At 36.5% G+C, this 19,347-nt stretch overlaps 1 protein-coding gene across 1 annotated transcript; it reads right to left on the reverse strand.

Annotated features, from left to right (window-relative positions):
- Positions 1-4,383: 4,383 nt before the first annotated feature.
- LOC149185850 (F-box protein GID2-like) lies at positions 4,384-6,207 on the reverse strand. Its single transcript, XM_089409148.1, has 2 exons — positions 5,938-6,207; positions 4,384-4,584 (listed from the first exon to the last, which is right to left on the reverse strand). The coding sequence occupies exons 1-2, from the start codon at positions 6,205-6,207 to the stop codon at positions 4,384-4,386; spliced, it is 471 nt and encodes a 156-aa protein (XP_089265274.1).
- Between the last annotated feature and the right edge of the window lie 13,140 nt (positions 6,208-19,347).

Here is a 19,347-nt window from a genome sequence, read left to right on the forward strand (position 1 = left end):
ATATCGTATTGTGGAAGATAACAATATGAGCATTTAAATTGGTCAAATTTTGGTTTAAACCGAATTAACGCGTTGTACCAGACTATAAATAAGACGACGTACTGATGGGGATCCTTTTCCCTCTTTCTCTAACACCACCTAACAACAAACAAATTTTGAAATTTTTTCTACTCTATGGAATCACAATGAGAATGCCATTGCCAAGTTTCAACTAAAAATATCACACTCTGCAACATAACATAACAGATATAGAAGAAGCGGAAATTATTTTAATGTTTAGTAGTTTAAAAAATTTATGGGACAGTTTGTCTTGCCTAGCCATTTGATTTATGCATTCAACCTTCCTTTTTTTTTCTATGTAATCTCACAATGATCACTATCAGCTTCTCCACAATCCCCTTGCTAAATAAATTATTCCTAGAGTACATGGCAGAATACATGGCAGCCACTCATGCAAGTAAGAAAGTAGTTTGGTTGCAGATATTGTGGTCAAGTATGGGGTTAGTACAGGGAGCTATAAGGATATACTGTGATAGCCAAAGTGCAATTTTCTTGGCAAAGAACCCTGCTTATCATTCAAAGACAAAGCATATTGATGTTGAATATCACTTTGTGAAGGATATAATAGAAGAAAAAAAGGTGTTTCTAGTAAAGGTGGACACTTTGAAGAATACTGTAGATGCATTGACAAAATCTGTGAGCTCTGAGAAGTTCTCCTAGTGTAGAGAAACAATGGGCATTTTAGGGCTGGATAAATGACTAAGATCTCTTGTGGCCCCCTGTGGAAAGAAAACAACAAGTGGGAGAATGTTGGGTTGTGTTATATTCTTTCCACGACTAGCCCATGTAGTTAACCGGGGGGTTAGAAGGGGGGTGGAGCCCCCCTTTCACTACGTCGATTACGTAGCGGGGGGAGTCACAGGGGGTTTGAGGGGTGCAGGTATCCCCACTCTATGGGGCCCGGGGCAACGCCCCAAAAAATTTTGGTTTTGGACCCTATGTTAGGTTGGGTGAACCTACCTATGGTTTTGTGCATGATTTTCACACATGGTTTTGGGCACGATGGTTTTCGGTCCATGGTTTTGGATGCGATGGTTTTCGGTCCATGGTATTGGATGCTTCAGCATGTATAAATACGTATTGTAACATTGAAAGGAATATAATGGAAAATCAAGTTGGTAATCCTGGTTTTAGGATCCAGGGGAAAATCTATGAGTATATGTGTTTTATGTGTTATGCTCTCGCATTGTTTCATTTCTGTGTTTTAAAATTCGTATGCAAGTAATTTCTGTACGGGGTTACAACCCATAGTGGGGGGGGGGCGATGATCGACGGTAGTCAGGTGGCAAAGCTGCACCAGGGGGAATGATTGGGAGTTTATGGGGGGCCCAGGAGTTTAATCACTGTGGTTTGGGATTAGTTTATGGATAAATCACAGATTAAAATGATCGGGTCGGGCTTAATGAGGGATTAGGGAGTCGGGTGAGGTTAATACCGGGATTAACTTAAGTTTACTAGGATTAGGTAAACTAAGTAAGATTATATCAGGGTATGGGTAATTTCTATTAGTTTTTATTAAAATCAAAGGTTGGGATATTTTATATAGGGAATTAATTTAATACGGGATAATGGGATTTCGGGGAATTTATATAATACAATTAGAAATTAATATGAAATATAAAGGGCGGAGTGGGTTTTTTCTAAGTAAAAAGGTGGAATGTCACGTTTGCGCACTTTTCATACCTTCAATACTTAGATTAAAGTGTTTTTGTGGGTTTTTTGGTGAAATAGGATTTACATGGGGGTGATTCACTTTTCCTAGGTAAATGGTGTCAACCATAGGAAAGTGTGATTTTATTAGGGAAATGAGGGGAAATGAAGGGAGATGAATTTTTTATGAAGGGGATTCTAGCACTTATGCCCATAAGTCATCAAGCCAAGGGTCTGGTCCCTCCAAAAGTCAGAGAAATTCTCTGAACCCCTTTGACTTAAAGGATTTGAGCACTTAGAACTTATTTGTGGGAAATTAGTGAAGTAAAGGGGTGAAATGAATGAGGGGATGTTAAATAAACCATATTGTGAACCATTGTCTTTTCTTTGTTTACTACTTATGCATATTTGAAAGATGCATTTAAAACAATGACATAAGTGCTTTTGTGTAATCACATGATATTTCTGCAACCTTTCTACTACTTACCCATTTACTCATCCTACCATTTTTTCTTCATTTTATTTGGGTGAATTTAGGCTAGAAAACCCTTATCAAATCCTTTTCTTTTACAAAGAAAACTATCTAATTCTAACCTCATATCATGCAAGGGCTCATATTAAACTGATGAACTCCTTTTATTTACTCTACCTATCTAATGATCTGCCAAGATTACATTGTTTGGTTAGATTTTATTCTCTAACTATAAACATAAAATTCAAAGCATGGTATAATCAAGATTAAACAGTTTGATTACCATGGATTGTGGCATGAATAACAAGCTACACACAATCATTATTATGCATAAAAGTAAATAGTAGTGGCATTTTGACTTGCTCACTTTCATGGTCTCTTTTTGTTTTTTGGGGTTCATATATTTTCATTTTTTTGGACCTTTTCTTATTCTTTTTGTCCTTTGATTATTCTTTTAGGACATACCCTCTTTACATTTTTTAATTTTTTAATATGGAAAACATTTGCAGAAAGCAAAGGTATGTACAATATTACAAGGCTTAACCTTAGTCATTCAAAATTATGACTCCTATTGGTATAGGAACCTAACACAATTGAACCTTTGTAAAGCTGGAAAACGATCAACAGACAAGGTTAGATTTAATGTTCAATAGTTGTGAAAGTCGGAGACGAAGCCTGAGAAGGTGGAGCAATCTGAAATAAGGACAATGGATCCACTTGTCTTAATATGCTCAGCCAATAGTCCATGCCCTCACCGACCTGGAGATCAATACTCCACAACTGATTGGTATTTATGGCTAAATCATTTGAATCCATGGCAACACTCATGTTATCTGGGTGGTCAAGAAGCCAATCAATTTCATGATCGTATATAAAGATGGTTGTAATTTCATGGCTGGGCTATTTTGAGCTTCAAAGTTTAGTGGGTAGTGGGGCCTGTGAGAACTTTTATGATCCAGACAAAATGCAAGTTTTGGATTCCTTAGCCATCATTTAAAATTCTAAAGAAATTAAAGCTACATTAAAAAAGTAATGGTGGGCTCTTGTTGGGTGAGACACGGAATTTGGAAATATTGGCAAATGTGTAAAACGATGTTGATTGCGGCAATGGGTATAAAAAACGATCTGGTATGTCATGTTTAATGATAACAAAGTCTTTTTAGTCCGCAAAATTTCGCCTCGGCCCTCCACTGAGTGTGGAAGCCTGAGTCATGTTCACAAGAATTTACTGTTACGAAAGATATGAATATTTACAAGACAAGATCTTTGCGTGATTGCATGAGATGGTGAGAAATAGAATACAAATAACAAGATTCGTTGAATTTCTGAATGAAAGCGGGGTGTTGTGCCTCTCAATGTTTTTATCGTATGCAGAAATTGGGCAATGAGGAATCATTGCCATGCATTAATGGTGAATAGTTGTTCGTCATAAATGAATGTGGGATGCAGATATCGTATTGTGGAAGATAACAACAGGAGCATTTAAATTGGTCAAAGTTTGGTTTAAACTGAATTAACGCGTTGTACCAGACTGCAAATAAGACGACGTACTGATGGGGCTTTTTTTCCCTCTTTCTCTGACACCACCTAACAATAAACAAATTTTGAAAGTTTTTCTACTATATGGAATCACAATGAGGATGCCATTGCCAAGTTTCAACCGAAAATATCACACTCTGCAACATAACATAACAGATATAGAAGAAGCAGAAATTATTTTAATGTTTAGTAGGTTAAAATTTTATGGGACAGATTGTCTTGCCTAGCCATTTGATTTCTGCATTCAACCTTTTTTTCTATGTAATCTCACAATGAGCGCTATCAACTTCTCAACAATCCCCTTGCTAAATAAATTATTCCCAGAGTTAACTGTTAGAATATATTCATGGCCACAATTTACCAGTGAAAATAACAACAGAGAAAGCATTTGTATTAATGGACATGAGAGCCCCTACAAAGAAAAATCACACATACAGAGTTTGGGTTATAGCCGCCCGCCCACATGATGTTTGTGGGCATCAAAATTCTTCTACGTGGTGGTTTCACAATGGACTATAATTCTGAAACTCTCAATTGCATGTCCATTCTGAAACTCTCAATTGCATGTCCATTCTGAAACTCATGCTTAGAGGAAAAAACATAACATAACAGAAACACATTACTACTAACACCTATAAGGGGGCACGTGCGCCTCACCACAATTAGAGACCTGTAGAAGAAGAGGGAGCTCCCTTGTACAAAGAAAATGAAGAAGAGGAGGAAGTGGAGGAGGTGAGATGATGAGAGGGCTTGCAGAGAAACCTCAAAGATGTGGGGCAGTTGGACCGACGCCCCAATCTCTCGTAACAGTCGATGGAAAAGAGCGAAAGAGAAAGATGGACTTGGTCTTTACTCCATTCTTTCTATCAAACCAGATAAGGTTCTAAAAATCCAAGATTAGAAGCAAGCAAAACAAACTTGTTTGAGGGAAGAAAATAGTATCCTGTGAAAAGCTATGAAAAAGCTTTCTTCTCCCTGTCTATGATTATTGGTTTGTCTTAACATTTTCCTATGCCATCTCTCAATCAAATAATTTGACATTCCTCTTCAGTTACTCTGCATGCATTGTGTGTATATCGATTGTGATTTGGACATCTCAGACATCCAACGTCGTAGAGTAAAATTAACAGTTGACTTTGCTATGTCTTTGATTTTGCTCCATGTTCATTAAAATATACAGATTCTGTAATTGAAATAAAAATAAGGATACCTCTCAGCCTAAGAAAATATTAATTTCCTTTTCCATCAAGTTAACTTCATTTTTGAAAATATTGAAAGGCACTTTGAAGGCACATATTCAGCCAAAAGCCCTATAATGTCATAAGAGGAACTCCCTCCAATTTTAATTGAGATTTGGTTTAGATTCTTTGCAACTCATTTTTTCCTTGGTAGCCTGTTAACACTATAAATACTCGTTAATGGAGTTTTCTTTAGTGTATTTGCATGTAATGGCTTCTTTGGTTGTGTAACACATTATAGTACAAAACATCAGTATATCTATTACACTCTCTTACAATAAATTCGATTTTAGAGTCTACGAGTACTTAGATTTATACCTGCACAAATTTGTCTTGAGATATACAATATTCATGTGAATCTATTTCTTGGTGTATATATATTTTTAACCCACAATTCTTGGAAGTGCACATCAAAGGAAACACCTTCGAATAGAAACACGTGCTTTTTATAACAGAAAAAACTACAAAAACATGCCTATCAATTTCTAGGCCTTCTTGTAGTAGTTGTTGATATACGCATTCCCTTGCTCTAAGATGAATGATTGCATTTTTGGGTTGTTGTTGCATTGAGATAGTGCTAATGGGATGGCTTGGTTGTTTGCAAAGTAATAATGCAGGGATAATGGGATGCCCTTTCCAGCTTTCAGAGGATGGCATAGAGCTTCATTTTGCAACTAATCATTTAGGTAAAGCACAAAGAGTATATATCAAAAGTATCCAACTATACAATGTTTATGAGAGTTATACTTGTAAAGAGGGAGTTCCATTTTTCAGCTCTTCATTACTTATTCCAACACAATGTGAACTCCATTTTGTAGGATGACATAATTTATGTCTTAGTTCTCTAGTATGGGATTAAGTGCCACTTTTCACACAAAGTTATGATCATATAAGTTGTTTCCAGTAATTCCTAATAATGTGTCAAAGTACTGGCCACAATTGATCCAGAAGATGATGCAAAGGATCCAGCAGTGGTCATAAGCAATAGACATAAAGACGATGAAAGCCTCCCAAGGCCAAAACAACGCTCCTCAGCTGCCCCGACTGGGAAGCATACAAAACCTCTTCAGGCCAATGCTTGGCACAAATGCCTTCCCACAATGCCTCCTCTTTGGCAGTGCGCTTCCAGCGGTGGCTCACATAGGCAGCGATCGCTAGAGACTTAGAATCCAAATGCTTCAACACCTCGAACAACACATCCTCGGAACAAGACTTAATGGAACCACCATCGTGTTCTTCCCGCCTCATTTTATTCACCTTAATCTCCTGCCCTTGATGAATCCAAGGAAGAGGAAGGTGTTGGTTTTGTGTCAACTGCAACTGACTCTGCGTAGGGCAATTTCTAGCTAAAGAAGGTTGTACTCAACAGTAGGCATTAACTCCCCACCTCGAAAGGTGGTCGTACTTTGTGCATCAGGAGAAATTGGGCTTGATAAAATTTTACACATGTTGAATTCTGATGGGAGAGAACAACGAAAATGGAGTGAGGGGATTGGTTGGGCTAAATAGTGTTTGCCCAACCAACTTCATAAAGAAAATTCCTTTTGGTGTAATTATTAGGAAATGATAAAATGCTAAATCAAAATATCTTAATAATGGGAAGTATAATTGTCACACACATCCATAATTTTTTTTTTTTAACTTTACTCAGATAATTATGGTAAAATCAAAATAATTCTCATGGTATATAATTAGCTCAAAACTAAACTCCATTTTGCAATATTATATATAATAATTTACAAATTATGTTAACCGAACATATGCTTGCAGACTATAGTTAACATTCACATGTTATTTCACATGTGCGGAGGGTAAATACTCTCTTTGTTTTCGCCCCATCACATATGCATGAATACCTTAGTACTATGAGGTTTTATGTTGATTTAATAATGGACACTAGCCAGAAATTAACACTGCCAACTACCCAGGTTCTTGGGACCTCTCCACACCAAATGGGTTCAATGTTACTGTTAATCTTGGATCCTATCATCCAACGGCTCCGGTCTTCGTTAGTGGTTATGGGTAATCACACAGTTTTTCTCCCGCCTTCGTTGGTCATTTACATGGTTCATGGTTGGAGAGGCTCGCTTTGCCGAACCCTGGTTTTGTTAGGGCTTAATTTTCTGATGCCATCTCTTATCCAAATTGCTCATACTCTTGTCGATCCCATTTCCTCCTGTCTCCCACTCACTGTTGCTATTGGTTGTAGAACTAGTTGCTCGAGTGCATTTCGGGGATCAAACTTTGAGAGAGCAGGTAACAAAGAGTTTTTCTGAAAAGGTTAAAAAATATTCTAATAATTTTTGACACTATATGATATATATATTGTAGCTAAACATATTTTCTCTCTTTTCCTTAGCTACATGTCCAGCGCTTGATTTTCTGCCCGAGGTTTCAAGGTTTCATGGTGAACCACTCAAACTTCCTCTGTGCAAGGTAATGTGCTTCGACATTTCTTCTTGTCCTTGGCAAGTAATTTCTCAAGTCATTTTTGATGGTACACCCAAGTCTTGTTCCTATGAGATTTTTTTGGTGTATGGCTAGGTTATGCCTACATCTAACCAGTGGATTTTGAATCGTCTCAATCTTTGGGTGTTTATGGCATCAAAGAAAGGGTTATTGTTCCAGGTGAAATCTATAAATTCTTAAGTTAGAGTTTAGGGTATGGTGTTTACCCCTTGGAGATTCGTGGTTATACCTTGGATAATTTATTATATATGTAAATTAAATTTTTCTCTCTAGTATGAAAAAAAACATTCTACCAGAAATGGGTATTGTTGTTTTCTTGCATCTTTAATTGATGCTGCAAGATTGGTTTGGTCTTTCTGGATAATGAAATTGTCTTGGGCCAGACGACCCATATGTGTGAATTATAATACAATATTAGAGGACAATTTGTTAACAAGGGTTTCTGTTTCAAACCCTGGGTTGTTAATATTATTTGTGTATCTTCTCTTTGGACTCAATTGTGGCTTAATTTTATTTTCCTTAAATTATTTCAAAAGTTCTATAATTATCTTTTGTTCCACCATATTTCATTTCTGGGTTTATGGAAGTTATGTCGATTGATGTTTTACTTCGAATGTGCATTCAATTAGATTTTTCCATGTTTCTTTTGGTAGACCCGAGGAAGTTTCCTGGCCATGCTCAGGTATCACTCTTTCTTGTCTTAATTGGTATCTTTGTTCTGGTATTTTGAATTCTAATGTTTTTGTTTATCTAGGTTTCTCATCTTAGAACTGCTCTCTAGCTGTCGCAAAGTGACTGGACGAGAGAGTAAATTTGAGTTGAGAAACACGACCCCCTTCAATCTGGCAGCATACTGAACAGTCGGTACCTCCGCCAATTGAGGGTTTCATAATTAACGATGGTAAAATTCTAAAGTGTCAATATTAGTTTTCAAAGAAAATATATTTATTCATGCATAATTAAATACTTCATAAGGGAATCATGTTTAAGTGCTCTTCATATTTAAGTACTCTTCTTTTCTGATATTTTCCATTATACATTGTTGTATTTATAAATGAAATGCATGAGTTTGTTTTGTACTCCCTTGGATATATTTACTGTTATATACATAATCAATAATATTTTTGCTACTCGATTTACTTCTTTCTATTGAATAAATGATTAATACTCGTTCTTTTAGTGAGCCATCTAAAAGAAACAACTTGAATATTTTTCTATTCAACTTAATACTTAGTTTTTCGTTTATTTCTTCAACAAGGTATATCTACCTTTTTTGTTAGGTTCAGTTTTACTATTTGGTCTTACCCACATGATGCATTCATACCTTTCTTGAAAATAACTCAGAACTTTGAATATTATATTTTATAAAGAAAAGGCCACTTAATATTAATAATTCTAGCAACAAACTTAAACAAATAACAGTCCGAACATTCAAAGACTTATCTGTTACGCAAAGGTTCCAAAATTTATGAACATGACCTCTCCACCTGTCCTATGAGAAAATGGAAATTACATCCAACCTCCACCCACCCCCCGTGCTTCTCTATTTCAGAACATTTTTCAAACAACTGTTGTGCAATTCACTGGCCTCAAGACTCACTTAGTTCAGCCCAGAATTTTCATAGATTCAATCTGTAATTCGGAAGTTTTCCACTGGATTTAGTCCAACTCTAGAAAACTTTCCCCATAAGTAGCATCTTGCTTTTCCACTTTTCCTCTCCTCTCCCTCTGACTGAGTTTTTTCTCACTCTCAACAAGAAAAGGAGGAATAACTACTTTAACTGCTAATTGTTTGGTAACAAGAGAATTACTTGGGTCCCCTCCATAAATTCTAGGGCCCAACATAAAAAGTGATTCATTAGTACACAATAAATTGAACTTTCAACCACTACTTCTACTAGGAAATTATCAAGTTCACTTATTTACTAAAGTAATTATTAAATATTTACATTCACTTGAGGGTGTCACATCTCCCCCCTTGAGTGAGACATCGTCCTTGATGTTCATCTCTCTTGTTTCCTTTGGAAACAACTCAAGATATGCCTCCTACATAAATTCTTTATTTTCCCATGTGGCTTCCTTCGGGCTAAAGTATTTCCACTGTACTTTAACCTGGATGATAGCTCGCTTTTGTAGCATTATTTCTCTCTAGTCAAGTACACGTAGAGGTTCTACCAGAAACTCTATATCTGGTTCGACCTGTCAAAACCACACATTAATTGTTAGTCATTTTTCACACACACACACACACACACATATATCATTAACAACATGTGTTACCTGAACGTCTTTCCAATTTATAATATGTCTAGGAATATAAACATATTTCTTTAAAAGCGACACATGAAATACATTATGAACTTGTATATGACAGGGTAAAGCAAGTTGATATGCCAATGGTCATATCCTTTCCAAAATATGGAAAGGTACATAATATTAGGGTGCAAGCTTTGCACAACTTCCACACCCGAGGGAACTTCCTTTTGGTTTAACTCACACATAAACAGGTTCAACCACTTGAAATTCCCGGTAAGTTATTTTTTTATCAACATAAGCATTTTGTCTATCTTCGACCATACTTTCCACCATTGTTAGACACATCAAACATTGTCGAACAACTCACGCCAACAGAGCTCAACTCAAACTACATGGAACAAGCCACAAATGATCGGATCATGGACACACATATCAAGAAAACTTTCCAACATAGGATGCAACTATATCATGCTATCAAAGCTTTCCAACTTTTGCACCAAGACAAGTGCTCACTAGGGATCGAGCTTAGTAGAAATTTCCCCATCTCATGGAGGCACTCAACGCAATGGGGACCATTGCTTCCTAAGGGGGGAGGACTAGTCCAGGTGGATATTTGTGGCCACCCTCTTATTCCACTTTGACCCCCAACACTGTTTCTTTTTGTTTCCTTAATTGTAGAAAAAATTTCTATTTTTGGTATTTTTTTGGGTCCTGAACTTCTAGAGTCATTTTGAGGCCCTAAATGACATTTTTTTGGAAAACAAGCAAATCAATAACTTGTGATAGGGGTTTTTAGTCAAAAGTTGTATTACTTGGATAAATATTTTTAACGAGGTATCGTATGTGGCAAATCGAGATTATATGCAAAATTTACGACCCCAGCAAGTTGGTGTACCAACTAACCCCAACAGGGCCCACATACTTTTGGTGTTTCATCTCCCAAGGTTAGGTTTTTGGATGTTTATGGTTTCCCCTTGTTTCTAAATAATAAAAAGGCCTTCAAGCATCTTTGTAACATAGTTCTGAGGATGTAGTTATCACATCTCATATTAGAGATAAGCTATTATTGCAGTTTATTTCCTTTCTACATGTAAACAATTTTTCAATATTTGTTATTAATGAATTAAAGTTCAGCTTTCGTTGTAGCTCTGTGTTTTATGTTTAAATTTGTATTTCATCCTTTCTTGCATAAATTTGAATAATTCAAGATTTTTATATGTTTTTAATTAAGATGAAAGGAAGACTCGAGTAAGTACTAATTTTGTTTTCAAGGAGCCATCACTTCACTGAGACCTCTAACAAGTTTGAGCACCAACAGGCCTTTGGAGAAAGACAATATTGTATGTGTATATATACCTAGGAGACGAAAGGGAATTTTGTGAATAGATGTGTCATGGATTCTTCTTGCTGAAGGAATATAATATACTAGGATCATATCACCTCGAGCAATGAGTACCTCCCATGTGAGGAGCTTATTGTTGAGGGCAAGCCATGAGGAGATTTTCTCTTTGAGCAGGGCACTGGTTTTCCCTAGACCCTTCCACGACCAAATTTTCTGCCCTTTGAAGTGATCTTCTACTCAAGTTTTGTAGCATAGTTTCACTATGAAAGCTCTTATTGCTGGGTTTTATGACCAGGAAAGTGTGTTGAAATTAAGATCCATTTGATCATATAAATTAATAATGATGTATATGCAATTAGTATTTTTCTCCCACCGCAAGAGTCTAGCATCGATGGAAGTCGGCAAGTATACGAAGCCATCATAGAATACAAGACACCTAGCCATGCATTCAATTTCTCAGTGTGTTGGCACTCACCTCAACATGATACTCACACTGATAAGCCTTGGGAGATTGTACATCGCAGTTCACTTCCCTCGTGGAATCATATGACGTCTCATAATTTTTCATTATGCTCTCCGGTAAGGAAGGACATGGATGGTGTCAGGTTGAGCCAATGCCCAAGCCCTCTTTTAATTTTTCCACCCTTCAATGCATATCAATCAGCAAAAGAAACAATGGGTTTGGTAGAGGGTATGAGCAAGAACTACATCTCTAATGTTAATTCTCTCCTCTTAGTCAACAATGGGCCCATTCATTAGCATGCGCTGGTTGTCTTAACATTGGAATGCACTTATTGCAGTTGGGTTGGATTTCAAACATCCCCATCCTCCTCAATTCACAGGGTGGTCATGGTATCTGCAATGGTCCCTGGTCTTATGGTGTCTATTTCACTGTCCACGAGCCTTCCTTGTTTCCTCATTGTCTGTATATTTTAGCTCATAATAGAGTTAAGGATGATTGGCACAAATTCATCCCTCTCCGCATTCTTGATGGTGCCTCAAAAGAAAGTGTGGTATTGGATTGGGATTCAGCTTAGAAAGACATTGGCATACTCTCCTCTAATAACCATGAAGCCCAACTTGTTCTACATATGCCTCTAGGGATGATAATTCATATAATTTGGTTTTATGTTATTTTACTTTGCCTCCCAGTGAACCTTCACAAAGGCCTGCAAGTAGTTTTGGGCTCATCACCATTCCTCTAAGCATGGTTGATCAACCTTAATTTCCTAGTAACTTGATGGCCAACACCCAAGGGATTCAGTGGCTAGTTAAGATGTAGACTCAAGGGATTCAAGGGCGGGTTCAATTGAAAACTTTGTGCACCACTTCTCATGTCAGGAGTGCAAGTGCTCTATGGTCAACTTTGCATAAGGATCGATAGGCACCTTTTGACTAGAGGGCATGCAAAGGTGCTTTGTAATGGATATGTCGAACAATTTTGTCACAGTCCAGATGGTCCATCAAAGAAAAGCCATCAATTTTGTAATTTGCAGCTTTGTAGCTCTGGCATGAGTCATCAATTCTTTCTTCCAGATAGGTTAGTTAAGGAAAGTATGTGCAATATCAAGAAGTTCAACATGTGTTATTGGGTTGGTTTCCCAACAGGGGGACCCATAGCACTAGGAAAAACACAATGTATTTTTTTGGCACAATAATATAAAGTCGAACCTTTACACCAAAAAATAATGTATATGTAGTTAATATATTTCAAAATTTCATATTTACAATAATTTTTTTTGCTAGATTATCTATCTATATATATATATATATATATATATATATATATGGTTTTAATAATATTAAAAATAATAATACTTTTAAATTTATATAGATGAGAAATTTATATTTGTATCTCTGTGTCTCTTTCTTCTACCTTCCCTCTTTGTCCATCTCCAACTCCATCTCTCCCTCTCTCTCCTTCTCTCCCTTGAGTCCTCTCTCTCTTCCTTCCTCTCTCCCCCTTTTTCTCCCACCTCCCTCTGTCTCGCTCCCCAATCTCTCTCTCCCTCTCTCTCCTGCCCCACCCCCCCAACTCTATCACTATATCCCTCCGTCTCTTCTTCTCTCCCTTCGATCCATCTTTGTATCTTCATCTCTCTCTCTCTCTCTTCCCCTTCTCTCCCTATCTCTCTCCACTTCTCTTCTCTCTCTTCGATTCTCTCCTCTCTCCCTCACTCTCTCTCTATCTCTCCCTTGTCACACCTTCTCTCTCTCCAACTCTATCTCTCTATGTCTTTTTCTTTCCTACCTCTCTCTCCCCCTCCAAATTCATCTCTCTCTCTCCCTATCTCTCCCCCCATCACACACTCTCTTTCTCTCTCCCCCTATCACACACTCTCTTTCTCTCTCCCCAACCTCTAGCTATGTCACTATATCCCTCCCTCTCTCTCCACCCTCCTTCTCTTAAATTTGATCCCATTGTATCGTGTTTAAGAAAGTGTCTAAATTAAAAAAAAAGAAAAAAAAGAAAAAAAAGAAAGCCTCAATTGATTGTAAAATATTAAACCTATATTTTAAATCAATCATGTCAAAAAAAATACAAGGAAAAACTTAAAATAATCATGCACAATATTCCCTCTACTATTATTGTTAGTCACTTTGCTTAATCTAATAGCTTGGATCCTTAGTTAAGATATATCTATGTTGGTTCTTAATAATATTATTCATATTATATAAATTTCACATCTTTATCTATAAAAGTATTCTCATTTTAATTTTATTAAAACCTTGATTTAATTTCTATGGGAATATTTTTACTAGTCTTTAGATATATGTCAAAACTAATTATAACATTTTTCTTTTTAGATTTAATTAAAAAAGGTATAAAATTAATTTATAATAAAATATTTATAAAATATATTGATTGTGAAATAAGTTATGGTTTTTGGACATGTGGTATTGATAGGTCATTATTGGGCCATGGTATTGTAAGGCTTATTTACAAGTTAATAGTATCTATGGTAAAGTGGAGGTGAATATTCATGGTTAAGAATCTTGTCATATTGTTATAAAATATTTTGATTGTGAAAGACATGTGGCATTCATAAACCATGGTATTGGCCCATGGTTTTATAACAATGTCTATTCACAAGTTCATAATATCAATGGAAAAGTGAGAGTGAATATCCATGGTTAAGAATCTTGTCATATTGCTATAAAATATTTTTACTGTGAAATATGTTATGGTTTTTGGGCATGTGGTATTGATAAGTCATGGTATTGACCCATGGTATTGTATCAAAGCCTATTTACAAATTAATAATATCCATGATAAAGTGGGGGTGAATATCCATGGTTAAGAATCTTGTCATATTGTTATAAAATACTTTGATTATGATATAAGTTGTTTTTTGGGCATATGGTATTGATAAACCATGGTATTGGCCCATGGTTTTATAACAATGTCTATTCACAAGTTCATAATATCAATGGCAAAGTGGGAGTGAATATCCATGGTTAAGAATATTGTCATATTGATATAAAATATTTTGGTTGTGAAATAAGTTAGGGTTTTTGGGCTTGTGGTATTGACAAGCCATGGTATTGTAACAAATCCTATTCACAAGTTAATAACAAAATCAAAATATAAGAAATTGATTTTTTTAATCACATTTAACTTTTTAATATTAATTGAGCCGACATTTAAATGTTTACACTCATCCCCGATACTGATGTTTAGATAATTTTTAACTATTTTTTTATTACTTTTAAAATGTTTACACTCGTGGGGGACACTGATGTTTAGATTACTTTTAATATTTTATTTATTATTTTTAACTTTTTGTTTATTACTTTTAACTTTTATTATTAATCGAGTCAATTTAAATGTTTACACTCATATCAATATCACTTTTAACTTTTTGTAACCCTATAAAAATTAAATAATAAAATAAATAAAAATGATCCATAGTATTGACATGTGGTTTTAAGAATCCATGGTATTGATCCTTGGTATTCATGTGGAATATAACTTATTTTAGGGGGGAATTACACTAGTCTAGATCCATCTTAGTTTGATGTTATATTTAGATAAATAATTAATTGTAGAACCATTTACAAAAAATGTAATTATTACATTTTATTTAATATTTTTGCCTACTCCATCCACTTTGTACTAGGTTATATTGGGTAAAATTATAATATTATAATACTAGATTTTACCCAATAATTAGTCCACTTCTTATTGTAATTTTTCTTTATATTTGAAGTTTGAAAGTAAACAAACTCAAATATAAAATTAACATGGGTGAGGGGAAATATTGAGTAAAATGTGATATTTATGTTGCGAGACAAGAAATATTAGGTAAAATGTAATAATATTATAGTTTAATCAATATTCCCCCCACCTTGACCACTTTTTATTGAGTGAGGATGGTAATAAATATTGTAATATTATATTTTATCCAAGATTTCGGGTTGCCCAATTCACTTTTTATCAAAAAAATTCTTTATATTTGAGATTTAGATGTAAACTTAACTCCTATGTCAAGATTTGGTCGTAGTATGGTAAAGATGTAATATTTAACACACTGACTTGGTTAAAATAAAATAAAAACGTAAAATTAATAATTATATTTATACTTATAATTAATAATTAAACTAGTAGAGATCTATTTTAACTCTTCATTTACCGAGGGTCAACAGATCAAATTTCTTTCAAAGTGAAAAGAGATTTGATCCTTCTAAACATTTCATAAATCTAAAATTAAAATAAATCTAAAATAATTATAAAATATTATTTATAACTAATTTATCATATAAAATAATTTATAATTATTTATTACCATATCACCTAAACACCACCTTTCCAAATCAAGGTATTTGGTAGGGAACTTAGCCATATTGAGTTCGTTTGCAATACTTTTAAGCTCTTTATTTGGTAGGGAACTTAGCCATATTGAGTTCGTTTGCAATACTTTTAAACAACCCTCAAGATCAAGGAACTTGAGTTTTGCTATGAACGTTTCAAACTGAAGATAATACTAAAAACGTCTTAAAAATTGTCTTTGAGAATTTGCAGTCTGAAAATTGTCATGTGACCCACTTTGAAATTAGAATATGAACAATTCCAAAATATTCAAATCAAATATAATCATAAAATCTTCATTGTGGTTAGAATAGGAACAATTCCAAAATATTCAAATTAAATAAATCATAAAATGTGGTTGAAATTTTCTATCTAACTTTGAATGGAGGATTTTGGGAGACGAGGTAACTCGGAGACTTAAGTAACTTATTTGTGGAGGATTTTACAAGCCGAGGTAACTCGGAGACCAAGCAATCACGTATGTGTACCCACCTATTTGTGTTACACTCAACTTTATGGGGTACAAATGGACTCTATGTCACATGTCGTGCCCTAACATGCTTCCTTTGTAGTGTCGTCGCTAAATTATTTGTTGCCACGTGTAATGGAATGAGTCAATGAAAATTACGGAAACATCGCCAAAACAACGTGTTTCCCGTCCATACCCATGCATAGCCATGCTATCTCCCTACCTATTTCCAACCCACATATCACACCTTCTGCAAAAGTAATATTATTTTAAAAAGGGGGTGCACAAGATTATTTATAGGCGCAACTCTCAACCCTGGCATTGTGCAATTTTTTTGATGTCACATCTCTCTGTGCTTCTTGATCGAGTGTTCGAATTTCAAACAAGAAAGATTGACTCTTCGAATTTGGGTTGGTCTATTTGAGATTACGATTTGCTCGGCGGGAATTGCGCTTAAGGTTTTAGTTTCTTTTATATCAATCAACACTAACAGGCATGTTGTGACTGTGAGTGAGAATGGCAGGCGTCCGCAACTACGTGTCTGCAGCTTTTTTGGTCGGTGTGAAGATAATGGTGGGAGAAAAAGTGACAAATGTGAGTGCATCATCTCCCAGCCCGGCAATGGAAGCAGACGCTGCTTCAATGGTCGCCGTTCATTCTTTATTCGCCGCTCTCATGGCCTCATTCATACCTTTCTTGGCCTCTGGATTTCGCTAGTCTTTGGTCCATTTACTTTTTTAAATGATGAAAGAGAGGCGGATAGTCTTATCTTCTCATATATATATATATTTCTGATATGCACCATATCCTTTATGTATTCGATATTATGGTATGGATTTTGTGGAGGTTGTTATTTTTGTGGATTTGTTGTAGCTGCTATAACATTTTTTAAAATTTGGGCCTCAATCTAATTTTGGAGCTTTTTTTGGTTTTTCCTTGATGATTGCAAACACTCTTTTCTTGACTGATCATCGGTCGTCTTTTAGCATGTTGGTTGCAATGTCATATTTGCAGTCTTGTTCTGGCTATGCTGAAGGTTTGTCTTTGTGTGTACGAGTTGTGTTCGCTATGTAAACATCTGTCGCATTCACACACGAAGTTTTAAACAATGTCGCGCCAGTGTCATCACGGTCGTTCAATGATCTATCTCATGTGTCGCACTTATCACTCTCACCCTTTAATCAATCCCACTGAGCATATGTTGTCTTGTGGTTTGAGGTGTCCTATCATCAAGTCATGTTGAGTGTAAGTTCACAAGGTCATGTAAACATGAGTTCACTCGCTCACACACTTAACCAATTTTCCAAAGATTTGTCGACCAGACCACCCTTCATCAGCCGGACCTCCACTGAGCTTCATTGTGCAGTCTCATCTCTCAGTGACCAAGCACAGTTGCCCATAAATGCGCAAAGCTTGAGGCTGCCCTCCAGGCAGTCTGCACTGCGCAATTATGGAATCAACCTGGCTAATTGTCACCCAGAACAACGTAGAAGTTGCCCAAGAAACCATCTCAGTCTGCGCTTCTCGCAAGCCTATCCATCAAGCCTCCTGTTGGTCAACCAGAGAATTTGACTTGACCAGTGACCCAGGGCTACACTCATCTCCAAAACAGCGCAGAAGTTGTCCAGCGTATCTGCCTGCACTACCTGAAGAAACTGCGCAGACATGAGGGACAAACACCCACTGCATGTCACTACACTATCCCTCGAAATTGCGCAGTTTTTTTACGCAGTGCCCCTGCTAATATGCTCTCCACTCGTCTTGAAAATTGCGCGATTTTCATTGATAGACCACCCTGCTGCCCGACACCCCGCTCAGCCCAAAAATTGCACGGTCATGTCCTACTTGACTGCCTCCCAGAACTGTGCAGTTCTGACTAGAAGGTTCTCGCAGTCTGATCCCGACCTCCTCTGGAAAACAACGTAGTGTTCATTGCCAGTGCCTCATGCTACCCGCACTGCCTTCCCCAGAAAAACTACGTAATTCTTCCTCCCAGCTGAGCCATATCCCGCAGATGTCACTATTGTCCTGGACTACTCAACCCAGCGTCTCAGTGAACTCTACGCAATTTTTCCTGATAGTTCCCCGGACCCTCACATCCTAGCCTAAAATGTGCTCTGCATAGTTTCAGAGTCTTGTCCTCTCTCCCGATCACCTGCACCCGGAAACGAAAGATGATGCATCATGATAGACTAGGGGATTTCTGGATTTGATGTCGTCTCATCATGAGTGATTGCAGAAACAGGTACATGAATGAGATGCGAAGCGACGACGAAAGGGAAGAAACAAGGAGCGCATGCTAGGAGACTTATTCGTGAACAGATGAACACATGCAACATCCCAAGTAGCAGCGAAGGGGACACGTGTACATGCAACATTAAGCTAACACCAAGACCACTGAAGACTCCGCACACCTTGTCATGTAGAGGTGAAGCTATGATACACCAAGAGCACACTCATTACTCAGCATCACAACATCTTGACATGGACACCACCATCACTATGTACATACAACAGTGTTATGCCGATTCATGTCATGAGTCATCTCGGCCACATCACTACTATGGGCTAAACTATTGTAATCAATGTAATGTAACGTGGAAGTCCGAGAGACCCACATATGAAGTTGAAGAGTCATGTTAGTTGAAGAGTCATGTAAGTCAAACAGTCATGAGGGAAGTCGAAGAGTCACAAGGGTCAAGTTCACCCTTAGCTATGTACCCCTCATTTGAACATGCAAAGGACTTTTCACCTTGGATCCTCCCACATAGCCCTGAGAGTCTATAGTCTTTTCTTTAAAGAGCGAGCAGTGGCTCCAACGCCCCACTACTGGGATTAGTGATGTATGTTGTATGGATGTGTTTTGGAACTTTCGCTTAATTCAGAAGCATGTTAACAGGCTAGCACGTTTTCACACATGTATTGTATTCGTTTGTAAGACTATTCTTTGGAAGCTTGTAATGCATGTTGCTTTAACCTGTACTAAGATAGTTGAACTATTTCAGTTGTTTTAGTGCATACACTGTTGGAAATGTGTTATAT

Source organism: Pinus tabuliformis, chromosome 3_1 (assembly GCF_031772625.1).
Source record: "Pinus tabuliformis cultivar Carrire ecotype Pingquan chromosome 3_1, CPIR1, whole genome shotgun sequence".
In the NCBI taxonomy this organism is placed as follows: Eukaryota; Viridiplantae; Streptophyta; class Pinopsida; order Pinales; family Pinaceae; genus Pinus; species Pinus tabuliformis.